This window comes from Antechinus flavipes, chromosome 6 (assembly GCF_016432865.1).
Source record: "Antechinus flavipes isolate AdamAnt ecotype Samford, QLD, Australia chromosome 6, AdamAnt_v2, whole genome shotgun sequence".
NCBI lineage: Eukaryota > Metazoa > Chordata > Mammalia > Dasyuromorphia > Dasyuridae > Antechinus > Antechinus flavipes.
In genome coordinates this window covers 187,436,921-187,456,734 of record NC_067403.1, presented here as the reverse complement: position 1 = coordinate 187,456,734, position 19,814 = coordinate 187,436,921, and the positions used below count along the sequence as shown (strand labels likewise).

At 42.5% G+C, this 19,814-nt stretch overlaps 1 protein-coding gene across 2 annotated transcripts in view; it reads right to left on the bottom strand.

The window, feature by feature from the left end:
• DLC1 (DLC1 Rho GTPase activating protein) overlaps positions 1 to 19,814 on the bottom strand; it is a 206,540-nt gene that overhangs the window by 90,853 nt on the left and 95,873 nt on the right. The window contains exon 1 of one of the 2 annotated variants that reach the window (XM_051965915.1): positions 15,465 to 15,716. The exons of the other annotated variant lie outside the window; for it this stretch is intronic. Within the exon in view, the coding sequence (XP_051821875.1) occupies positions 15,465 to 15,633 (169 nt within the window). The 5' untranslated portion in view covers positions 15,634 to 15,716. Of the gene's footprint in view, positions 1 to 15,464; positions 15,717 to 19,814 lie in introns of those variants that run through there. 2 annotated transcript variants of the gene reach the window in all.

Sequence of the window (19,814 nt, the reverse complement as noted above, 5' to 3'; positions counted from 1 at the left end):
GCATATCCGAACACATTGTTGGATTACCTGAAAAGTAGAGATGATGAGCATGAAAATGGTAAAAAGAAAAGTAGGAGCCTTCCAAATGAACAACTCAGGCTACACAAAGAAGTGTTAGTGACCCCAAAATGTGGTTATGTAGAGATAAGGGAATTGCTGAGGCCACCGGGGGAGTGCTAGAGCTGCATCTTCAATTCAGACTGCAAAGCTGTTCTTTCTGCTGTTTTCTGTAGCAGGGAATGAGATCAGACCCATGGGAATGACTTCAATTGGCTTCTGGGAAGAGAAGGCAGCTGTAACATTTTTTTTGTGGGAGGGGTGTGGGATGAAAATATAGGGCTATGATAGTGGGCCAGTGGGGCTCAGGGCTATTTCATCCAGAGATAAAGAGGAAAAAAAACAATTTTAAGACAATTGGGAGAATAAATCGTAGTTCCCTAGGGGAAAGAAATGATTTTGGTGTTTTGGGGCAGGTGACCTGAATTTGAACTCCACTCTTTGACTCTTAAGATTTAGGCTTGCCCAAGATTATATGATGATCAATTCTGATGGACATAGCTCTCGTCAATAAAGAGGTGATTCAGACCAGTTCCAACGGTCTTGGGATGAAGAAAGCCATCTGTATCCAGAGAGAAGACTGTGAGAACGGAATGTGGCTCACAACATAGTATTTCCACTCTTTTTGTTGTTGTTTGCTTGCATTTTGTTTTCTTTCTTATTTTTTTCCTTTTTTGATCTGATTTTTCTGGAGCAGCATGATATTAAAAAAATATGTATAGATATATTTCTACCATGCTTAACACATATTGATCTATTTGCCATTTAGGGGAAGGTGTGGGGGAAAGAAGGAAAATTGGAATACAGGATTTTGCAAGGGCTAATGTTGAAGAATTGTTCATGCTTATGTTTTGAAAAAAAGAGCTTTAATTAAAAAAGAAAAATATGCATAGAGGAATTTCACATGTTTAATATGCATTGGATCACTTGCTTATTGCGGGGAGTGAGGGAAGGGAGGGGAAAAATTAGAAAACAGGGTTTTGTAGAGGTGAACATTGAAAGTTATTCATGTATATGTTTTGAAAACAAAAAGCTTTAATTTAAAAAACCCATAAAAGTGATAAATTAAAAAAAAGATTTAGGCTTGCCCACAGAACTTGATGTTTATAGATTAGAAGCATTTTAATGGGACACAGAGACATTGGCAGGCCTGGTTTTATAATAATGACAATCCCATGGGATGAGGGAACATTGGATGCCATCTGGATGACTCTCATTTTGTAAATGAGGAAATTGATGTCTGAAGAGAGGGATGAATGAAAAATACTCATTAAGAGTTTACTCTGTATCTGAGAAGCAGCCTGGTGTAGAGCCAGACTTGAAGCCAAGAAGACCTAGGTTCAAGTATCAATTTGGACATAAAATGGGGAAATCGGCCAATCTCTCTGAGCCACAGAGAATTCTTTCACGCTAGAAGTTGCAGAGGAAGTGGTCATCTCCACTGTAGAGGTACTTTTCTCATCCAGGAGTTTTCTGTACCCAAGAAAGCCCAGATGCGATACGTATCTCTGTCCTAGGTGCCAAACACTGTACAAATCTCTGGGTACAGATCTATGATGGAAGAATAACCTGTCGTCCAGGAGCTGACATTCTAACAATGGAGAACCTGGTTGTGGTGGTCGCTAATGTCACTGAGATGGGGAATGAAGCTCTTTCCAAGAGCCCGGAGAGGGCTGCTTTGACCATAGCTCCAAAAGGAGGATGGATGGAGGGGGATTCACAGAGGATCAGCTGGAGAGATGCTGGCTTGGTCCACCTGAAATAGAGGCCCCAGCCAGGTAAGGCATTCATGAGACAGCAGGGCTAAGGCAGGACCAGTGGAGTCAGCAGGGGTAACTCCTCCGACCGAGGGAGAGACTTTGTCCCTGCTCACCCAGCTGGTAGCTGTCAGGTCGGCGGCTGTGAGTCACAAGAAGAATGATATGGTCGTTTACATTCCTGGAGCTCCGCACTTCAGGCAGTCCTATTCTCAGAGCGGCCCAGGGAAGCTAGCGGTTGAAGTTCAGAGATGTTAGGGAAATGCAGAAGGGCTCTAGAAATGGCCTGTTTTCTCTGTGGACAAAGATGATTTTACTCAGATTTTTGGTGCAAAGTTAAGGCTCAGACCACACAACCATGTAAGGAAGATTCATCTCGTCATTGAAGATGGGATTGTCCAGGCTGGCTCCCTGCAAGCTTAGATGAGCCATTTATGTACTCCATCCTTCAAGCTCTGTTCTGCTTAATGGCATCCCACTTTGCCTTGCCAATGATCTGCTTGTCCAGCAGGTTCACAGCCTCAAAGTCACCTTTGTCTCTTTACTCTCATTTGCTATTCATAGTTTGTTTCCATATCTTTCCACTTTCCAAAATCTTTCATTTATTCCCTTGCCTCTACTCATAAGACCACTAGATCAGCCCAGGCCCTCTTGGCTTTTCCCTTAGATTTTTGCCATATTTGTGTTTCTTTCTCCAATCCTTTCTCTCCAATTCACCCTTTTTAGAGCTGCTGAATTGATATTTCTCAAGCCCAAGTCTTATAATATCACTTCCTTCTAGCTTGGGAAGGGAGCTAAGCTTGTTCCTTGGCCCCTATTGGTCTAACTCACAAAATATTAGTAAACTTCAGGCAGATTTTTTAGATTGACTCCTGTCCACACACATACTTCCACTCTCATGTCTCTTCTACACGGGATGCTCAGGGAACAGCCGGGTTGATAACCTATAAGTAAATATACCCAGTGCCCTCAAAGTTGGATCAGATCTCCTCAATTGTAGGGTTCTTTAAGAGTTTCTGCCAATTAAAGGAAATTGAGTGTCTAATTCAGGAATCACCAATACTTTAGAGAGCTGCCACAGTGATCATCCGGCCATCAGGATTATAGGATTGGAGTTCAGCTGTGGAAGCTTCCCGATGTTTTCATTAACTTCTAAGCAAAAGCGACTGTTTTCTTTGGAAATTTCGACTTCTTAATATATCAATGTTATAAGAAAGATTAGCATTTGGCCTTGGCCCAGGGTGGCCAAATTTCTCTTGTTACCAAGTGAAGTTTCAGCTCTGTAACAGGAAGTGCTGCCTGTGGGAAGATTGACTCCAAGCAGGAGGCCCTGAGATAAAGATATCCTTGTTCAGTTGCTATTTTCAACTAAAATGGGCCTATGGGATTTGTTTATCCCATGTCAGAGAATGAGTTATGCAGGCAAATAGAGAAAAGGACTCGGGTCAAAAGGGAAGATCCTGGGTCTCTAATTTGTCCGTATTCTCAGTGACTTCCATCAAGTAAAGGGGATAAATGTTTCTGGGACAAACGCCACCACTGAACGCTGGAAATGCTAGATTAGGTCAGACTCATGCTCAAAGACAATCAGAATCAATTTATGGTATGGCTCTCTACCACAAAAGCTTCCACAAAATCCTTTCCCCTAATAATCCAATAATTTACCAGATCATAATTAACTCCTTGGGTTCAGCAACAATGCCAGATGCATTAGGATCCTCTTAGTGTCTAGCACAGCAGTTTTGTATACATGTATAAGAAATGCTTAGTAAATTAAATTGAATTGTTATGGTTTTGTCATCCATTACTTTATTTATAGCTTTTTATATTTCTTTATAATTCAGCCTACAGTAATTCATCAACTAGATGACTTCATGGATCTCTTACAATTAATTTCTTTCTCTTTTTTTTGCTGAGGCAGTCCGGGGTTAAGTGACCTGCCCAGGGTCACACAGATAGGAAGTATTAAGTGGCTGAGGCCATTTTGATTTGAACTCAGGTCCTCCTAACTTCAGAGCTCGTGCTCTATCCACTGCGACACATAGCTGCCCCTCTTACAATTAATTTCATAAATATATTGTGTATTTCCTTTAATTTGTCCTAAAGTTACCTCATTTACTTTTATAGCAGTGTTCTGGTCCTTAGTATTTTGAATCTATGTTTTATCTGTTGATATAAACCACCTCGCTTCTTTGCCATTCAAGGCAACTTTGTCCCCAATATCCTTGATCACTTTCTCTGCACCTTCTCTAACTCCATTATATCTTTTTTGAGGTGACCAGAATGCATATGATCTAGGAAAGGAAAGCATCATCCATATCTGACCAGATAGTCTCTAATATACTGCCAAATGGACATCATTTCTGTTTTCCCTTTTATCCTTACTCAGATAATTTTCAGGGGACTTTACACTCCATCTCATGAATTTTTATACAGTTTTATACCCATTAATATTCAAAATTATTATTTCCACTTCCTTTCCCTCCTGCAATATTCCAATTCAAAACTCACTTCTTTCAAAAAAAAAAAAAACAAATCCCTCTTAAGAACATGGAACAGCTAGGGGGTGCAGTGGATAGAGCAGCACTCCTGAAATCAGGAGGACCTGAGTTCAAATCTGGTCTCAGACACTTAACACTTCCTAACTGTGTGACCCTAGGCAAGTCACTTAACCCCAATTGCCTCAGGAAAAAAAAGAACACAAGTCAATAGGCTCATTGCTTATATCAGGATTTCTTATGGTGTAAATAAATCGGTAGAATTCTTTTGAGAAAATATGCTTAGGGATACAAGGGAATTATCTTGTTGTTGGGGGCAAGAAAGTGGTACCTGCTGCTAAAAGACCCCCCAAATCCCCATCCTCTTCCCTACTTGTAGGCTGGTGGTGGATGATGCATAAAAATAAGGCAGAGCCTGCATCTCTGGGCTGGACTTTTTTTTTTTTTAATCACCCTATATTGGTGGTTGAATTGTAAAGGAAGTCACAAAAACAGGTGAGACCTTGTCCTGCCTGGGCAATGTGGCTCTGGGTGGTTGGTTCCCAAATGGCCTTCCCTGCGTGTTTCTATCTAGATCTTGCTTCTGTCAGATGAGTGTCCCTCCCTGATTGTACCCTCACAGCCTGGCACAGAGTAAATCCTTCCTGCAGGCTTTTCCATTCATTCCTTCATTCAGTTGTTCATTCTCCCATTCAGCTTCCACAAAGTGGGTAACGCCATGCTTGCCTTTGAGAATTCTTTCCTTGAATTTCTTTACGTGTGTTGGGGGACAGGCCACCCCCTGGTACCAGGTATTTCTTAGCAGGTTCTAAATGGGCAGGGATTTGACCAGGCTTCAGGGTTATAGCATCTCCAGGATCAGGGCAGGAGGTTGCCCAAACCTTCCACCCTCCTAAGGCATCTTCCCTCCTCCTGTGTATGGGGCTCTGGATGTCTCTGCAGGCTGTTCTCAATGGGTTGGCCCCTTGCCTAACTAGTGAGAGGGTGGGGAGGGGCAGGGTGGGATTGGGAGTGGAGCCATGTCCTGGACTTCAGAAGAACAGCTCTCAGCTCTCCTGGATCTCAGCCCAGAGAGCTCACCAGGTCACAGTGCTGCTTCTTCTCTTTTACACAGCCCTTCCTTGCACAGATAAGAGATGGATAGGGCCTGCTCCTTGCTAAGCACCGGGACAAACAAAGGGGCTGCTCGAAGCTCCAGAGCACAGAGGGGCACAGCTGGCTGAGATCATCCAAGGATTCCTTAGCCGGGACCCTTCCTTCCCACAGCCTCTCTGCTCCTCCCTATGCTGACACAAACTGAGCCCAGTCAGCTTTGGGTTAACACATTTCCAGATGCATAAGGGGGTGGGGGGGAATCCAAGGACTGGACTTGTCCAGGAAAAGATGAGCCCTGTGACTTCTATGGAAGGTTACATGTCCAACAGCTGTTCCCATGAGCTGGCCAGTCACTGGAGCCGCTATTGAGGTATGGGGCAGGAATTCCTCACAGGGCTCTGGGTTCTCTTCCAGTTCCGTGTGTGTGGCTTGGGAACTGGGAAAAGGGATGGATGGGGAAGGACAATCCCAGATCATGAAAGGGATGGGCAGCCAAGCCAACCAGAGCTTATTGGTCCCTGGAGGGGAATGGGAACAAGCATATTATTATTATGGAAAGGGATGAGACCTATAATATCACTGAGAGAAAAGCAGGAAAAGAATAGTGCTCGGGGAAAATTCCCTTTTCTAGTGCAAGATAGCAGGTTCTCTGCATTTTTTTAGGTTTATGGAATTTCCTATAATGGTAGTGTCAAACTACTATGGAAACCACACAACTATATACAAGGGTCCTGGAGGCGCATATTGACTTAGAAAATCATACAAAAGTATTACTTATGTTCTGAGTTCTGAGTGATATGTGACTGTTTTTGGAATATGATTGTGCCATGAGAAATGATATGAAGGATAATTTCAGAAAAACTTGGAAGGACTTCCATGAACTGATGCAAAGGGAAGTGAGAAGAATCAATAGATCATATTACATGGTAATATCAATAATGTAGCATACATATATTGTATTTAATTTATACTTCAACATATTTAACATGTATTGGTCAACCTGCCATCTGGGGGAAGGCGGTGGGGGGAAGGAGGGAAAAAGTTGGAACAAAAGGTTTTGCAATTGTCAATGCTGAAAAATTACCCATGCATATATCTTGTAAATAAAAAGCTATAATATAATAAAAATATCATTAATGTAACAATAATCAACTGTGAAAGATTTGGCTACTCTGATTGATATAATGATCCAAGATAAATCCAAAAGACTCATGATGAAAAACTCTATCCAGCTCCAGAGAGAGAAATGATACCCACAATGCATATTGAAGCATACCTTCTTTCCTCTTACTTTCTTAATTTCTCTTTTTTTGGGGGAGGGGGGAACATGATTAATGCAGAAATGTTTTGCCTGGCTTCACGTATATATTGGGTATTCTATTGCTTCCCTTTTTAATGAGTGGGAGAGGGAGAGAATTTGGACTCAAAATAAAATCAAATGAATATTAAACAAAATTACTTATGTTCTTTTGTTTTAAAATTTATTTTGTTAAATATTTCTCAATTACATTCTAATTTATTTTGTATTGGATTAGAGCATTGAGCTGCAACCGTGTGTTTGAAATTCTGATCTAGACGTTGTGAGACCCTTTTTGATAATTGACTCTGTTGTCCGACATATCTATCCTCCCAATATATTAGCCAATGAAATATAGATATAGATACACATCTATACAATTTAAGCTCTTTAAGGTCAGGATCTGTTTTGACAATAGTTTTCGCATTCCTTCCCCATGCCTAGCATATCGCCTGACACAAATATGGTAGAAATTTAATAAATGTTTGTCGACTGATTGATTGATAAGAAGTTGAGGCAGAGAGATAGTACGAGAGAGTCAGAAAGCCTGGTTCAGTTGTTTACTAGTTGTGTGATCCCAGGCAAGTCATTTAGCCTCTCTGAGCCTCAGTTTCCTTATCTGTAAAATAGGGACAATCGCATCTACTTCATAGCATTTTAGTCAAGATCAAATGAGGATATATGTAAAGTCATTTGAAAACTTTAAAATGAAATATACATGTGTGTGCATGTAGAGAAAGAGAGGGAAAGAAAAACAGAGGGAGAGAGAAAGAGACAGAGAGAGTCAGACAGAGACAGAGAGAAAGACACACACACAGAGAGATGTCACATTTCACTTATCACATATGATCTGGGGCATTCCTTAAACAAATAGCACAAGAGTCCAGGACCAAGCAGAGATTACCAATACAATTAGGGCAACTAGATGGCACAATGGGCTTGAAATCAAGATTCATCTCCCTGACTTCAAATCTAGTTTCAGACATTTACCAGCCATATGATCCCGGACAACTCACGCTTGTTTGCCTCAGTTTCCTCATCTGTAAATAAGCTGGAGGAGGAAATGGCCAACCACTCTTGTATCTTTGTCAAGAAAACTTCCCCAAAGCGAGATGGACACAACTGAAAACCGACCAACAAAGAAAACCTCCCTTCAGATTGACAGGGACATTAATTACAACTCTTCACATTTGACTATTCAACCGGATCTTAATTCACCAAACTGTTTAAACACATCCTCTATCTTATCCACTTGATAATGATGACAATAGCAATCATGATAATGGTCATTATCAAATCCATCCAATGCAATAATGAAGACTGATGATGGTGACAATGGTGAGATGGATGATGATGAGAACTGTGGTTTGGGTAACTTGGACAAGGTCCTCTGGCTCACGTGCAAACAGGTCTCAAACCAGATTAAAATGTAACTAGGAAACATTTAATAAACACCACAACAAAATACAATAGGCCATAGATAATAATAATAAGCAGTTATCTAAATCAGTAAATCACACCTGCCAGGATCCTTACAATCTAATGCTGGATTTTGCTATGAGATCGACATCTCCACCTTGGATTATTCCTTTTTTGTTCCATACATACCAAAGGATTATGATCCCACCTGGAAAAGGATTTTCCTCCCTTTTTTCTTCCTCCCTCCCCCAGCCCATTTGTCATCTGAGGAAACGAGGACTAAGAAAGTTAATTGATTTTTGTATCATTGCTTAGGCAATGATCCAAGGCAGGATCTGAATCTATGTTCCAAAGCCAGAGCTCTCTCTGCTGTCTCAGCAGCCCGATTTTCTCTCTCTGTGCTCTTGAGGTTGTTACTTTTGGAAGGGTATCCCTATGGGAAGTAATAAAAAAGGGTTGCTGAACCAATATTAGGATTCCTGTATCTCCACTGACTTGGTTTTAAAACATTATATTATCTGTTTTGATTGTATTTTTATTAATTTTGTTAATTGTTTCCCAATTACATTTTAATACAGCATCTTCACACTCAGGGATGCCTTGAGTTGGAGGGCCAAGTGTGAGAAGCCTCCAGCCCTACAACACCGAGAGGCTCAGTGACTTGCAGGCAGAAAGTCCCAGAGATGGGACTGGAAGCTGAGCATTGTTGCCTTTGAGGCAGCCTCTCCTGCCCACTCTATGCCCCTGGCTTGCAATCAGTAGTATTAGTCTTATTCATTCTTTCCATGCTTTTAAGACCAATTAAAAAATAAATTCCACCAGGTCCTAGTAAAAAAACAAACACACACAAAAACAAGAGCAACTCAGATGTCCTCCTCTCCGGGAAGCACTCTGGGCAGTCATGATCTCTCTTGCCTAGGGTTTCAAGCAGCAAAACCCTTTATTTCTGCACTTCTCTTTTAGGAACCACGTTATGTCCTAGTTGATGATGTCTCTGTCATCTCTTTCTGTCAGACTGTAAGCCCCATGAGGATAGGCAGGTTTCCTATCTCACCTCATACTGCATCTCCACACAGTTGTTGCCTAATCAGTGTTTGTTGGTTTGCTGAACTGATGGTCCAGAGGCTTGTTGGTGCACTCCCTCAGGTCTGTCCACATCTGCATGATTCCATTTTCCAAATCAATGCATCTATGGGGACCAAGCTCCATGGAGAGCCATAGGGCATCTGCCTTGTGCAGAAACTTGATGGGAAACAGAGACCCTGAAACCCTGTCTAGATGCCACAAGAAGGACAACTGCTTTTCCCAATAACATCTCCCCTCTTCCACTACCCAATGGGTTCTTCCGTGGTAGAGTGGACAATCAGATAAATGCTGATTATAATAACTCTGAGTACACCTGTATAACATCAACTTAACAAAAATTGTTAAAAAAAAAAGGGACAAATCCATGTTGGTGAGAAAAATTACCACAATATTGTTGTTAGAACTATAATTTATGGAATTAAAAAAATCTTTCAAATATGTTCTCCTTTTCTCTCTGACATAGTTCCTGCTCTGGTGCTAGCATTTATCACTTCATATCTGGACTACTGCAGTAACTGCTGGTGGCTTTGCCTGCTTCAAGTCTCTCCCCACTTCAGTCCATTCTCCATTTAGCTGCCAAAGTGATTTTCCTGAAGTGCAGGTCCAACCATGTCCCTATCCTTCACCCCTCATTCTACTCAATAAACTCTATCGGCTCTCTATTGCCTGTAGGATTAGATATAAAATGCTCTATTTGGCTTTCAAAGGCCTTTATCACCTGCCTTCTCCTACCTTTCCAATCTCCTTCTACTTAACTCCCTTTCATATACTCTAGGATCCAGTGATTCTGGCTTCCTTGCTTCTCTCAGCTCCCTGCTCTAGCTGTACCCCAGTCCTGGAATACTCTTCCTCCTTCTCATAGTCCCCTCCTAGTCTCCCTGGCTTTCTTCAGGTTTTAGTTAAAATCCCACTTTCTGCAAAACAAACAAAAATAAAAACAGAAAACCTCAAATTTCTTTAATCTTAGTTAGTTCCTTCCTTTTGAGATTATTTCCAATTTATCCTGTATTCTATTTTTACTATATTCCACTTGTTTGCATGTTTCCTCTTTAATCTGGGAGTTCCCTGGAAGCAAGGACTTTTTTTTTTTGCCTTTCTTTGTATTTACCACTTTTAACATAGTTACCTTTCACATAGTAGGTACCCAGTAAAAATGCTTATTGATTGACTGATAAGGAAATCAAGCAACATTCAAAAGGGTTATGAACCAGTTTTCCTTTCTAGAATCATAGTCAAATGGCCCTTCTGTAAACCCACGCCAACAGCTGTTTATTTTTCAGAATGAAGAGCTGCGAGTAGGGAATGGCTGAATATCTCTAGGTGCGTCCCCCATTGGTGCAATCCTGGGTGAGCCTCCTAGTTCTAGGCAAATCTCTGAGAATATCATCTGGGAGGGAACTCCCAGTACAGTAATGGTACTCAGTACAGTAATAGTATTCCACCATTAGAAAGACAAATATGGAAATACTGTAAAAAAAGCATGAAATGATGCCTTATGAAAAGAAACAGCCTGGGAGGGTGAGAAAAGCGTGGGATTTGGGGTCATATCTATTCAACTGCATCCTGGCTATGGAATCCTGGGCAAATTGTCTAAGCTCTTAAAGCCTAAGTTTTCCCATCTATAAAATGAAAGTGTTCACTATTACAGAGGATGACTGATGAAATACATGATCTACATCTGAAGAGAAGTGAGGGTCTCAGTGTACAGAAGGCAACATACATCTTGGGCCATAGTCAACAAGGGAATTTGTTTCCCTTGTCTGTTTATTGGTTACAAGGGGTGAGGAGGAAGGTCTTGGGAAGGAGAGAAGACATTTGTTCACTGACAAAAAATTTAAAAAATGAAGAACTTGGATTGCACGACCTATTCTATTCTCTGACTCTATTAACCTTTGGAGAAAGCAGACATAATTATATTTACTGAGACGAGATCTGTATGTGTAATGCCAATCAGGAGAGATCAGCAGAAAAGAAATCAGAAAAGTGAAGGGGAAATTGAGCACAGTCAAAATTACTATTATTTGGATTTTATGCTTTTATTTGGGGCTTTACTCCTCATTGGGTTTATTTTATTTCCTTGTGTTTGTTCAGGTCATTATTATCTTTATACTCAATTTTCTTGAAGGATAACCTCCTCAGCTTCTCCTCCTACCACCCCTATTTAGGGGTGTGTATCTCCAAACCTTAAGCTTGTGGCTGGTGTTGATAAATCAATTGAAAGGTAACTATTTCTCTGGGACAGATTGGGGGAGTTGAATGATGAAGTGATCTCATCACCTTGCTAAGCTACAGAATTTAATGATAATAATTTCGTGAAAGGAGTAGGAATGTGGGTGCTTTGAAGAAGCAGAAGGGGAGGATAAGGAGAGAATTTAGAGAATTGCTAAGGGGAGAGAGGGCAGAGCGGGAGGCGTGACGAAGGCGCCACATCAGAGGTGAGACTACAAAACTCATGGGCCATGAGAGAGAACTCTTCATCATCAGGCATTTCTTATGAAAACTCCTTCGTGGGTGGCCAAGAGAGGCCGACTTCTCAGCTGGGGCTGGGCACTTATGGAACCTCTCGGATTTATCAGGCTAATCTTACAATCAGTCACACATGATTCAGCCTCTGCTTTCTGGAAACTTGCATCTCAAAGATGATGTGAAAATGTGAGAGAACTTGGGCCTCTGCACCTGCCATCTCTTTAGCCCTGGAGACTGTGCAAGGACTTTTCCTCCCCGAGGAAGCTGAAAGTATCAATGCTTGAGCCCCATTTTATAGAGGAGACAACTGAAGCTCAGAGAAGATAAACCATGGCTTTTATAGACAAGGGCGAGAAATCACGACTATCCTAAAGCAAAGCAGAAGACGAGTATTTTTTGACAGCCATCCAAAACACTCCTGACAGAATAAAACACCCAACCCACAAGTTTCCAGCTCATGGAATCTGGGATCTTCTTTGGGAAGGACCTTAGAGATCAGCTAGTCCAGTCCCCTCTTATTACAGATGAAGAAACTGAGGTACTGAGAAATAAAGGGCAATTTGTCCAAGGTCATAGAGTGGGTTTGATTTGAATTCAAATCCTTGGATTTCCTATCCAGGGCTTTCCTTAAGATGACTCTCAAGAGGAAAGGGTCATTTACTGACTGATGGAAGGGTGTTTGTCAACCCAACATGAATGTTCAAGATGAATAACAAACTCAATTCCATCCAGTCTCACAAGCAGTGGTCAGATTCTGTCTCCATCTTATCCTTGCTGAGGGGTCACAAAGATGACCGTAAGACAGTCCTGATATTCGGCTTGGGAAGGTCTCCATCCAAATGAAATCACAGGTCCTGTAACAGTCCCTAGAGACCAACAATTGTTCTGACCAAAGTGCTTTCCCTTTAAAAATAGAAGGACCCCAGGACCATAGATAGGTTTAGAGCTGCAAGTTTCCCTAATCCTAACCTAATTCCTTAGACAGGGACAAAAGTCTGCTGAGCCACAACTGAGCATGTACACCGAATACTCAAACAGGATAAAATTGCCTTCTTCCTTGGTGGTGACTAAAGCAAAAAGTACCATAAGCTTCTGGAAGGGGGGCTACATCACTGTTATGGAAATGGCCTTTTGGAGTAGTTAATTGATGCAGTGGATAGAACACTAGCCCTGAAGTCAGGAGGATCTGAGTTCAAATCTGGCCTCAGACACTTAACTTCTTGGCTGTGTGACCCTAGGCAAGTCACTTAACCCCAATTCCCTTAGCAATAAATGAATAAAAGAAAATGGGTCTTTCCCTTGCTGGCTATTTTGTCTCCCTATCCAATCACCACGTATCTGTTTTTGTAGCTTCTGTTTCTGCTACATTTCATTCTTTCCTGATCTCAGGTGAATGAGTCCTGGAGACAGAATAAATCCGATTATAACCTTGTGAGCTTTGAAAGACCAGAAGAGCAATTGAATGTCTCCTCACAGTGAGCTAGCCACAGCAACAGCTAGATCCCAAAAGGAGCAGCCTACTTGACCCCACCTAGCAATGAATCAGACTGACAGCAGAGACAACAAGTCTGGAAAACAAGGGAATGACTGGTCCACCAACTGAGACACACCAAGAAATGAAAGAGGTAAAGAAATGTTTTATTGCCACCATTATAATCTTGAGTCCACTTTTCCCAGGGATTAAGTAGGTAGAGTCAGTTGGTTAGTCAACTAACATTTATTTAGCACTTATTATGTGCCAGACACTGTGCTAAAGTACTAGAGATGCAAAGAAAGGCAAAAGAGAATCCCTGTCCTTACAATCTCTAGAGAGCAGGGTGCTCCCAGATTGGAGGATGAGGATGGGGGAGCTTTTGACCTTTGGGTTCTTGCCATACCTTTCTAATAAAGATCATGGTCATGGTCAAGAATTAGTAAACATTTATTAAACACCTACTAAGTGCCATGGACTGTGCTAAGGGTTGGTCCCGGATGAGACGGAGGAAATACTAACTGGCAAATATATTTGTATATATACAAAAATGCATACAGGAATGTACCAGGTGGAGGCCCTTGAGCAATGGTACTAGAAAACCCTATCCCATCTCACCACTTCAGGATTGCCCTGGATATTTTGGAGGTTCAACTTGAACCTGCTTGTCTATTCAGGGGATAGGGCCTGAAGTTTGTGTTACAATAAACAAATATCACAAAAGGTCCGTGTGCCACGGGACCCCTCTTCCTCTGTATGGGAGGAGCAAAGGTGAATCAGCTATGAGTTAATTAATATGGGAGGTCAGTCAGACTGCCCATTAGCCCAAGCCAGCCTCCAACTGCCCCACGGTTTGCTCAGAGAGCCCACCAGGAGGGAGTTCTATGCCCCATGGAATGGAGCTGTGTCTCTCCACAGGGCACAGATTCTTGTCTCTATCCTGCCAATCTTATACCATGGTCTCCTCCAGCTCATACCCCATCTTCTGTCCCTGACCCTGCTCTAAGATTTGACTCAGAGGTTGCAATTGAATGAGGACATGGTCAAACTTGCCAACAAGACTGTTTCTCTCCCCCTCCAGCTCAAAGGGAAGATTCTCCCATGGAGCTCTCCTAGGTAATCACTCCCAGGAACCAAGTTAAGTCCATCCAATATCAAAATTGCTCTGTCCAAACCAACTCTAGGTCCCAGTCAGAGGAGAGGTGGGATCCCCTACTCAAGGGCTCTGAAATTCTCTCCTGATCCCAAAGAAGAAGCTTCCGCAAAGACTGCCCAATTATTGCCCTCCACGTTCCAACCTTCAGACATCAGCCATTCTTAAGTGAGTGAGACAAGGCCATCCACACCTCTGGTATGTCCTGGCTCAGCAAGGAGAGCCCCCAGGGCTGGGGCAAGTTTTGTTGGCCTTGGGGTTTTGTTGGCATAAAAAATTCTCTCTACCAATGCAAGCTGGCACTTCCATTACCAATTAGTCTTAGAAAGCTTGTTCCTAGAACACTGAGAAGTTGAATGACTTGGCCAGGGTCACCCAGCCAGCATGAATCAGGGAAGAATAGGATTCTTCCTATGCCTCCTGGGCATCTATCCACTACAGAGGTAGTGTCTGCTAATCAGCAAAAATGAAAACATCTTTCTCCTCAAAAGTCAGAGCTTCCATTTTTCTGCCAGTGCCCCCTTCTCTCAAAGGCACAGGGACTGGCAGTTATGCCATCTGGGGGAAGAGCACCACTCCCATTCTCTTTCAGGGTACTTCTTATGCCGACCCCTGGCAAGGCCAAGTGAGAGGCCGTCAGAGGAAATGCCAACCATACCTTCCTGTTCTGCCTTCCTTAGCCAGCTGGCACTCAACTTGATGGGCAGGGAATGCACCAGCACCAGCTGGAGGGCACAGAAGGGAGATGCTCTCCCCAGTCTGGGCCACACCAAGCCACACCAGCAATGCCCAGGAGCTGAGTCACATCCTCAGAAAAGGGGGCCACTCTGGGGATCTGGGCAATGGAAAACTCCAATATCACTGACTAAGGTGGGTGGGGGAGGACTAAGAGGAACATGCCTCTCGATCAAGGTTAAAAGTCTCACACACAAATCCCACTCCTCCTTCTTCTATCCCCTTTCCCCTCAACCAAGGGGTAAATATCCAGACTTTGCCCAGCACCCAAGAGCAGGGGCAGCTGCCAGGGCGGGGCAGGGCAGGGCAGAGATGGGCTCTGCACAGCTGAGGAGACCAGGAGGAAGCTCCCAGGTCAATGCCAGCTAGCACTGCTCAGCTGCTCCTTTCTCTTGTCTCTTGCCAGCCTGCTCCCCCCTCTGCCCCTCACCTGCCAGCCTTCTCTCTCTTGAGTTTTTCCAGATAGCATCCAGGGCTCTAGCGGTGGAGTCTCGGATATGGTCACTAAAGGACCTCCTCAGAGGAGCCTTCAGGGGTCGTTCCATCCTTCGGGGCAGAGTGTTGCCCACCCATAGCACCTCTGCCCCTTGGCTGTGCATCTTCCTCCTGGAGGAGGACAGATGGATGGATGGAGACACCTCCTGTGTCTGGTCTAGAGAGAGATGGAAGAAGGGAAGGGGAAGAAAGGGAGGGGGGGAGAGAGAGAGAGAGAGAGAGAGAGAGAGAGAGAGAGAGAGAGAGAGAGAGAGAGAGAGAGAGAGAGAGAGAGAGAGAGAGAGAGAGAGGAGAGAGAGAGAGAGAGGAGAGAGAGAGAGAGAGAGAGAGAAGGGTGGAGGGGGAAGCAGGCTGGCAGGCTAGGGGGAGGGGACGGGAAGGGGAGACCCTTGAGGAACCTGGCACTGCGGCTCGGACTGCGGCGGCGGCCTCGGCGGCAGACAGGGACTGCAGGCTCGTTGCTGGAAAGCTGCCAGGCTCCGCAGCATCTGGAAAGCCTTCCAGATGAGCTGGCTCGCCGCTCCCACGCTTCCCTGCCGCAGTCCAATGGGCAGGGATCTCTAGCGGCAGCTGCCTTCCCTTGCGTGCGTCTCTAGGAAAACGCCGTGGCTCTGGTTCAGGGCACCCGCAGCTTTCGGGACTGGGGCGGGTCCACGGTGAGGGGGCTTTACTGTGCAGAGAACGCTGGCTCTGCGGTCAAGAGACGAGTTCAAGTGACGCCCTGCGACTCGCTCCCTGTGGAGTTTGGGGCCAGTCCCTTCTTTTGCCTGATTGCCTTCCTTGCCCCATCAGTGCAATGAGGGAGGAGAAAAGTGGACTAAACAATCCATCTCAGCTCTCAAACATAGCAGGGTGAGCTGGGAGGTGAGAATGGCTAGTTCCGTCAAGGGTGACAGGATATGTTATTGTCCTGTTGGGGATGAAGTTTATTTAGGTCTGACCTATCTTTATCTCAGTAGTTAACCACTAAATTTCCTTCTAACCCTAAAGCTAAGATTTCAGGATAATGACCCTCTCCCATGTTAAAAAAAAAATAACCTCCCCCTTCCCCAAACCAGGGATGACTCTAGCTACCTATGAAAAGACCAGAAGTGCAAATGGAAGAAGCATCCTCAATCTTGTTCCTAAAGTTTAGCTTGCCTTTGGGATTTTATCCTCTATTTCCTTATATGTACGGGGAGCAGAAGTGGTTGAGGGTTTAAAACCTGGGAATTCCTAAAGTTCAAGTTTCCTTTTTGATTGTTTTCAGTTTGAGGTTAATAACATTTACCTGGCTAATTACGAGGCATTTGGGAGGCAGGGGAATGCCCCTGGTCAATTGGTCTCGCAAGGGTCGTCAAACTTTTAAAATAGGGGGCCAATTCACTGTCCCTCAGACTGTTGGAGGGCCAGACTATAGTAAAAACAAAAACTTTGTTTTGTAGGCCTTTAAATAAAGAAACTTCATAGCCCTGAGTGAGGGGGATAATCATCCTCAGCTGCTGCATCTGTCCCGCAGGCCCTAGTTTGAGGACCCCTGTCACCTGACAGACTGGAGCCCTTGGGTCAAGAGGAGGAGTCTCCAAAGAAAGGGATATGCTGGGAGGACACTATGCTGATGGAGAGAGTATACTGTTTTTTGCTCTGAAGCCTTAATTGGCAGACACTAATAATGTTCTATTGGGGAGACAAGAAGTTCCCACCGTGAAGTCTGTGATGGAACAAGGTGGAAATATCCAAGAAGAGGTCTTTTGCCAGTTCCCAGGTCAGATCTCAGTTCTTAGAAGGATCATTGACTATTTCATCAAAACCCTCTCCCCAGAGAGCTATCTCATTTATAAAACAAAACAAAACAAAAAAGCCTCCACAAAAACTAAAAGAGGAAAAAATACTCTAGCAAATTAGCCAACACATCCAAAAGTGTAACATTAAATATAGTGTTCTCTACTCATAATTCTATGTCTCTGGGAGTTGCTCATCTCATCAGTCAATAAACTAGCATTCCAGCTTTGTTTGATAGTTACTGATGCGAGAAAGATTCCTTTCTAGATTCCCATCCTCTCCTAGTTAATAATGTAAATTGCTCTTTAACTCACAAATCCTGGTCCCTTTGAATTCCAATAGAAGATCTGACCTGTTCCCAGCCCCACCCGGATATGAGCCAACTTTGGGGCTACACCCGAAAGCCCCTCGAGCTAAGTCTCCTATTATAAAAAGGCCACGCTGGGAACCCCTCTTTGCAGAGATTCCAAACATGGCTACCATGTGAGGATCCTCTGTCCACTGGACCCTCTGTCCAGTGCCCTCCTTATCTCTACCTTCGCCTATACTTTAACTTTGCTTATCTAATAATAAACCTCTTTTATCAATCTAGCTCTCCGGGCCAATAAATGCTTTTATTGGGAACTCGCGCCGCTACTAGACCCCCTTGCACCGAATCTGTACCCCAAACCTGCCACTAGACCTTAACCCTAATTTCATTTAGGTTCCCCAAAGCTAGACCTCAACAGTTACTATTTCATTTTACTTTGTTGTAGTCATTGTGGATTTTTCTGTGGCTCTGCATTGTAACAGTTTACATAAGTCTTTTTATGATTCTCTGGGTTCTATTTCTGACAATATGATACTATTTCATTACACTGATCTTCTTCCTATTCTTTGTTTAGCCATACCCCAATTTAAGGGTGTCTATTTTGGCCTGATCTTAATATCTTCATTATGAGTCCCTCATTTTTATCATTGACCTCCTTGTAGTACATGTTCAGTTGTGGAGTTTCTTTATCAAAGCATTTGGTCAAGTAAGTCATTTTCTTAGAATAATTCCCAAAGGGTTTTGCAGAATAATTGAACCAATTCATATTTCTACCAACAATGAATTAGTGTGCCTATCTGTCTACAACCCCTCCAAGACAGACTATTTCCATTTTTTCCATTTGTTGGATATAAGGGGAAATCTCAGAGTTGTTTTGATCTGCATTTTTATTTTTTATCATTAGTGATTTGGAAAAACATTTCCTATGGTTATTAAAAGTTTGCAATTCTCCTTTTGTGAAACTGCTTTTTCATGTGTTTTGGTAATGGCTCATGGACTTCTACATTTCTGATAGTTGCTTGTTTATTGTGGATCAAAAATCCTAGGAGATATGTTATACAAAGATTTCTCGCCAGTCAATAGCTTCTGTTGTCATTCCAGTTGGGTTAATTTTATTTATACAAAAGCTCTTCAGCTTAGTATAATTAAAGTGATAGATTTTGTCTTTTGGGGTAACTTCTACCTTGTTCTTAGTTGAGAGTTGCCTTTGAAGCCACAAGTATGAAAAACATCTTTTTGGGTTCCTTTTTAATAAAAAAAAAATTTATTTTTGTGGTACTGATTTTATTATATTAAATTATGTAAGATTTGTTCTACTGCTCGATTAAATGAATTGCCTCCTAGTTTTTCCAATAATTTTTGTCAAAGAGGAAGATTTTTCCCTAACCAATTGAGGTTCTTGCTTTTATAAAGCTCTGGGTTATTGACTCTGGGTTCCCACTCTTTGTCTAATCTATTACACAAATAATCTTTCCTAATTTATTTTTAACCAAATTGTTTTGATGATTACTACTTTATAATATAGATTTAGGTTTAGAAATCTCATTCCCCTTTCATTCCTAATTGCTTCTCTTTGAAATGTCATTTGCCTTGAAATTTTATAATTTGAGTTCCTGAAAGTGATTTTTATGTTTTATTACTTTGTAATAATAGGTAGCATCGATGAAACATTTGATATTTTTGTGCAGTCATTTCAGTCCTGTCCAACTCTTTGTGACCCCATTTAGGGCTCTTCCTTGGCAAAGATACTGAGTGAGTGGTTTGCATTTCCTTTTCTAGCTCATTTTACAGATGAGGAAACAAGTTTACTGGATTAAATGACTTGTCTAGGATCACACAACTAGTTTCTGAGGCCAGATTTGAACTCAGAGAAATGAGTCCTCTTGACAAGACTCATACCTTGCTGCTTTGGTATTTAATTTAATCCTCACAACAATACTACAAAGTAGATGCTGTTATCCTTTTACAGATGAGAAAACAAGTCGAGAAAGATTAAGTGCCTTTATAGGTTAAGTGCCTTAAGCCCATGATCATGGAACTAGCACATAGATGAGGTGGGATTTGAACTCAAGCCTTACAGAACCAATGTTAAATCTTCAGCATAAGCATTTACACCTGGGAAATCCATGACCTCTTATAGTACTTTATTTATTATTATGTTGATTGTCTAGACTTAAGAGAATGATGAAGAAAATGTTAATGCTGCAAATTAAA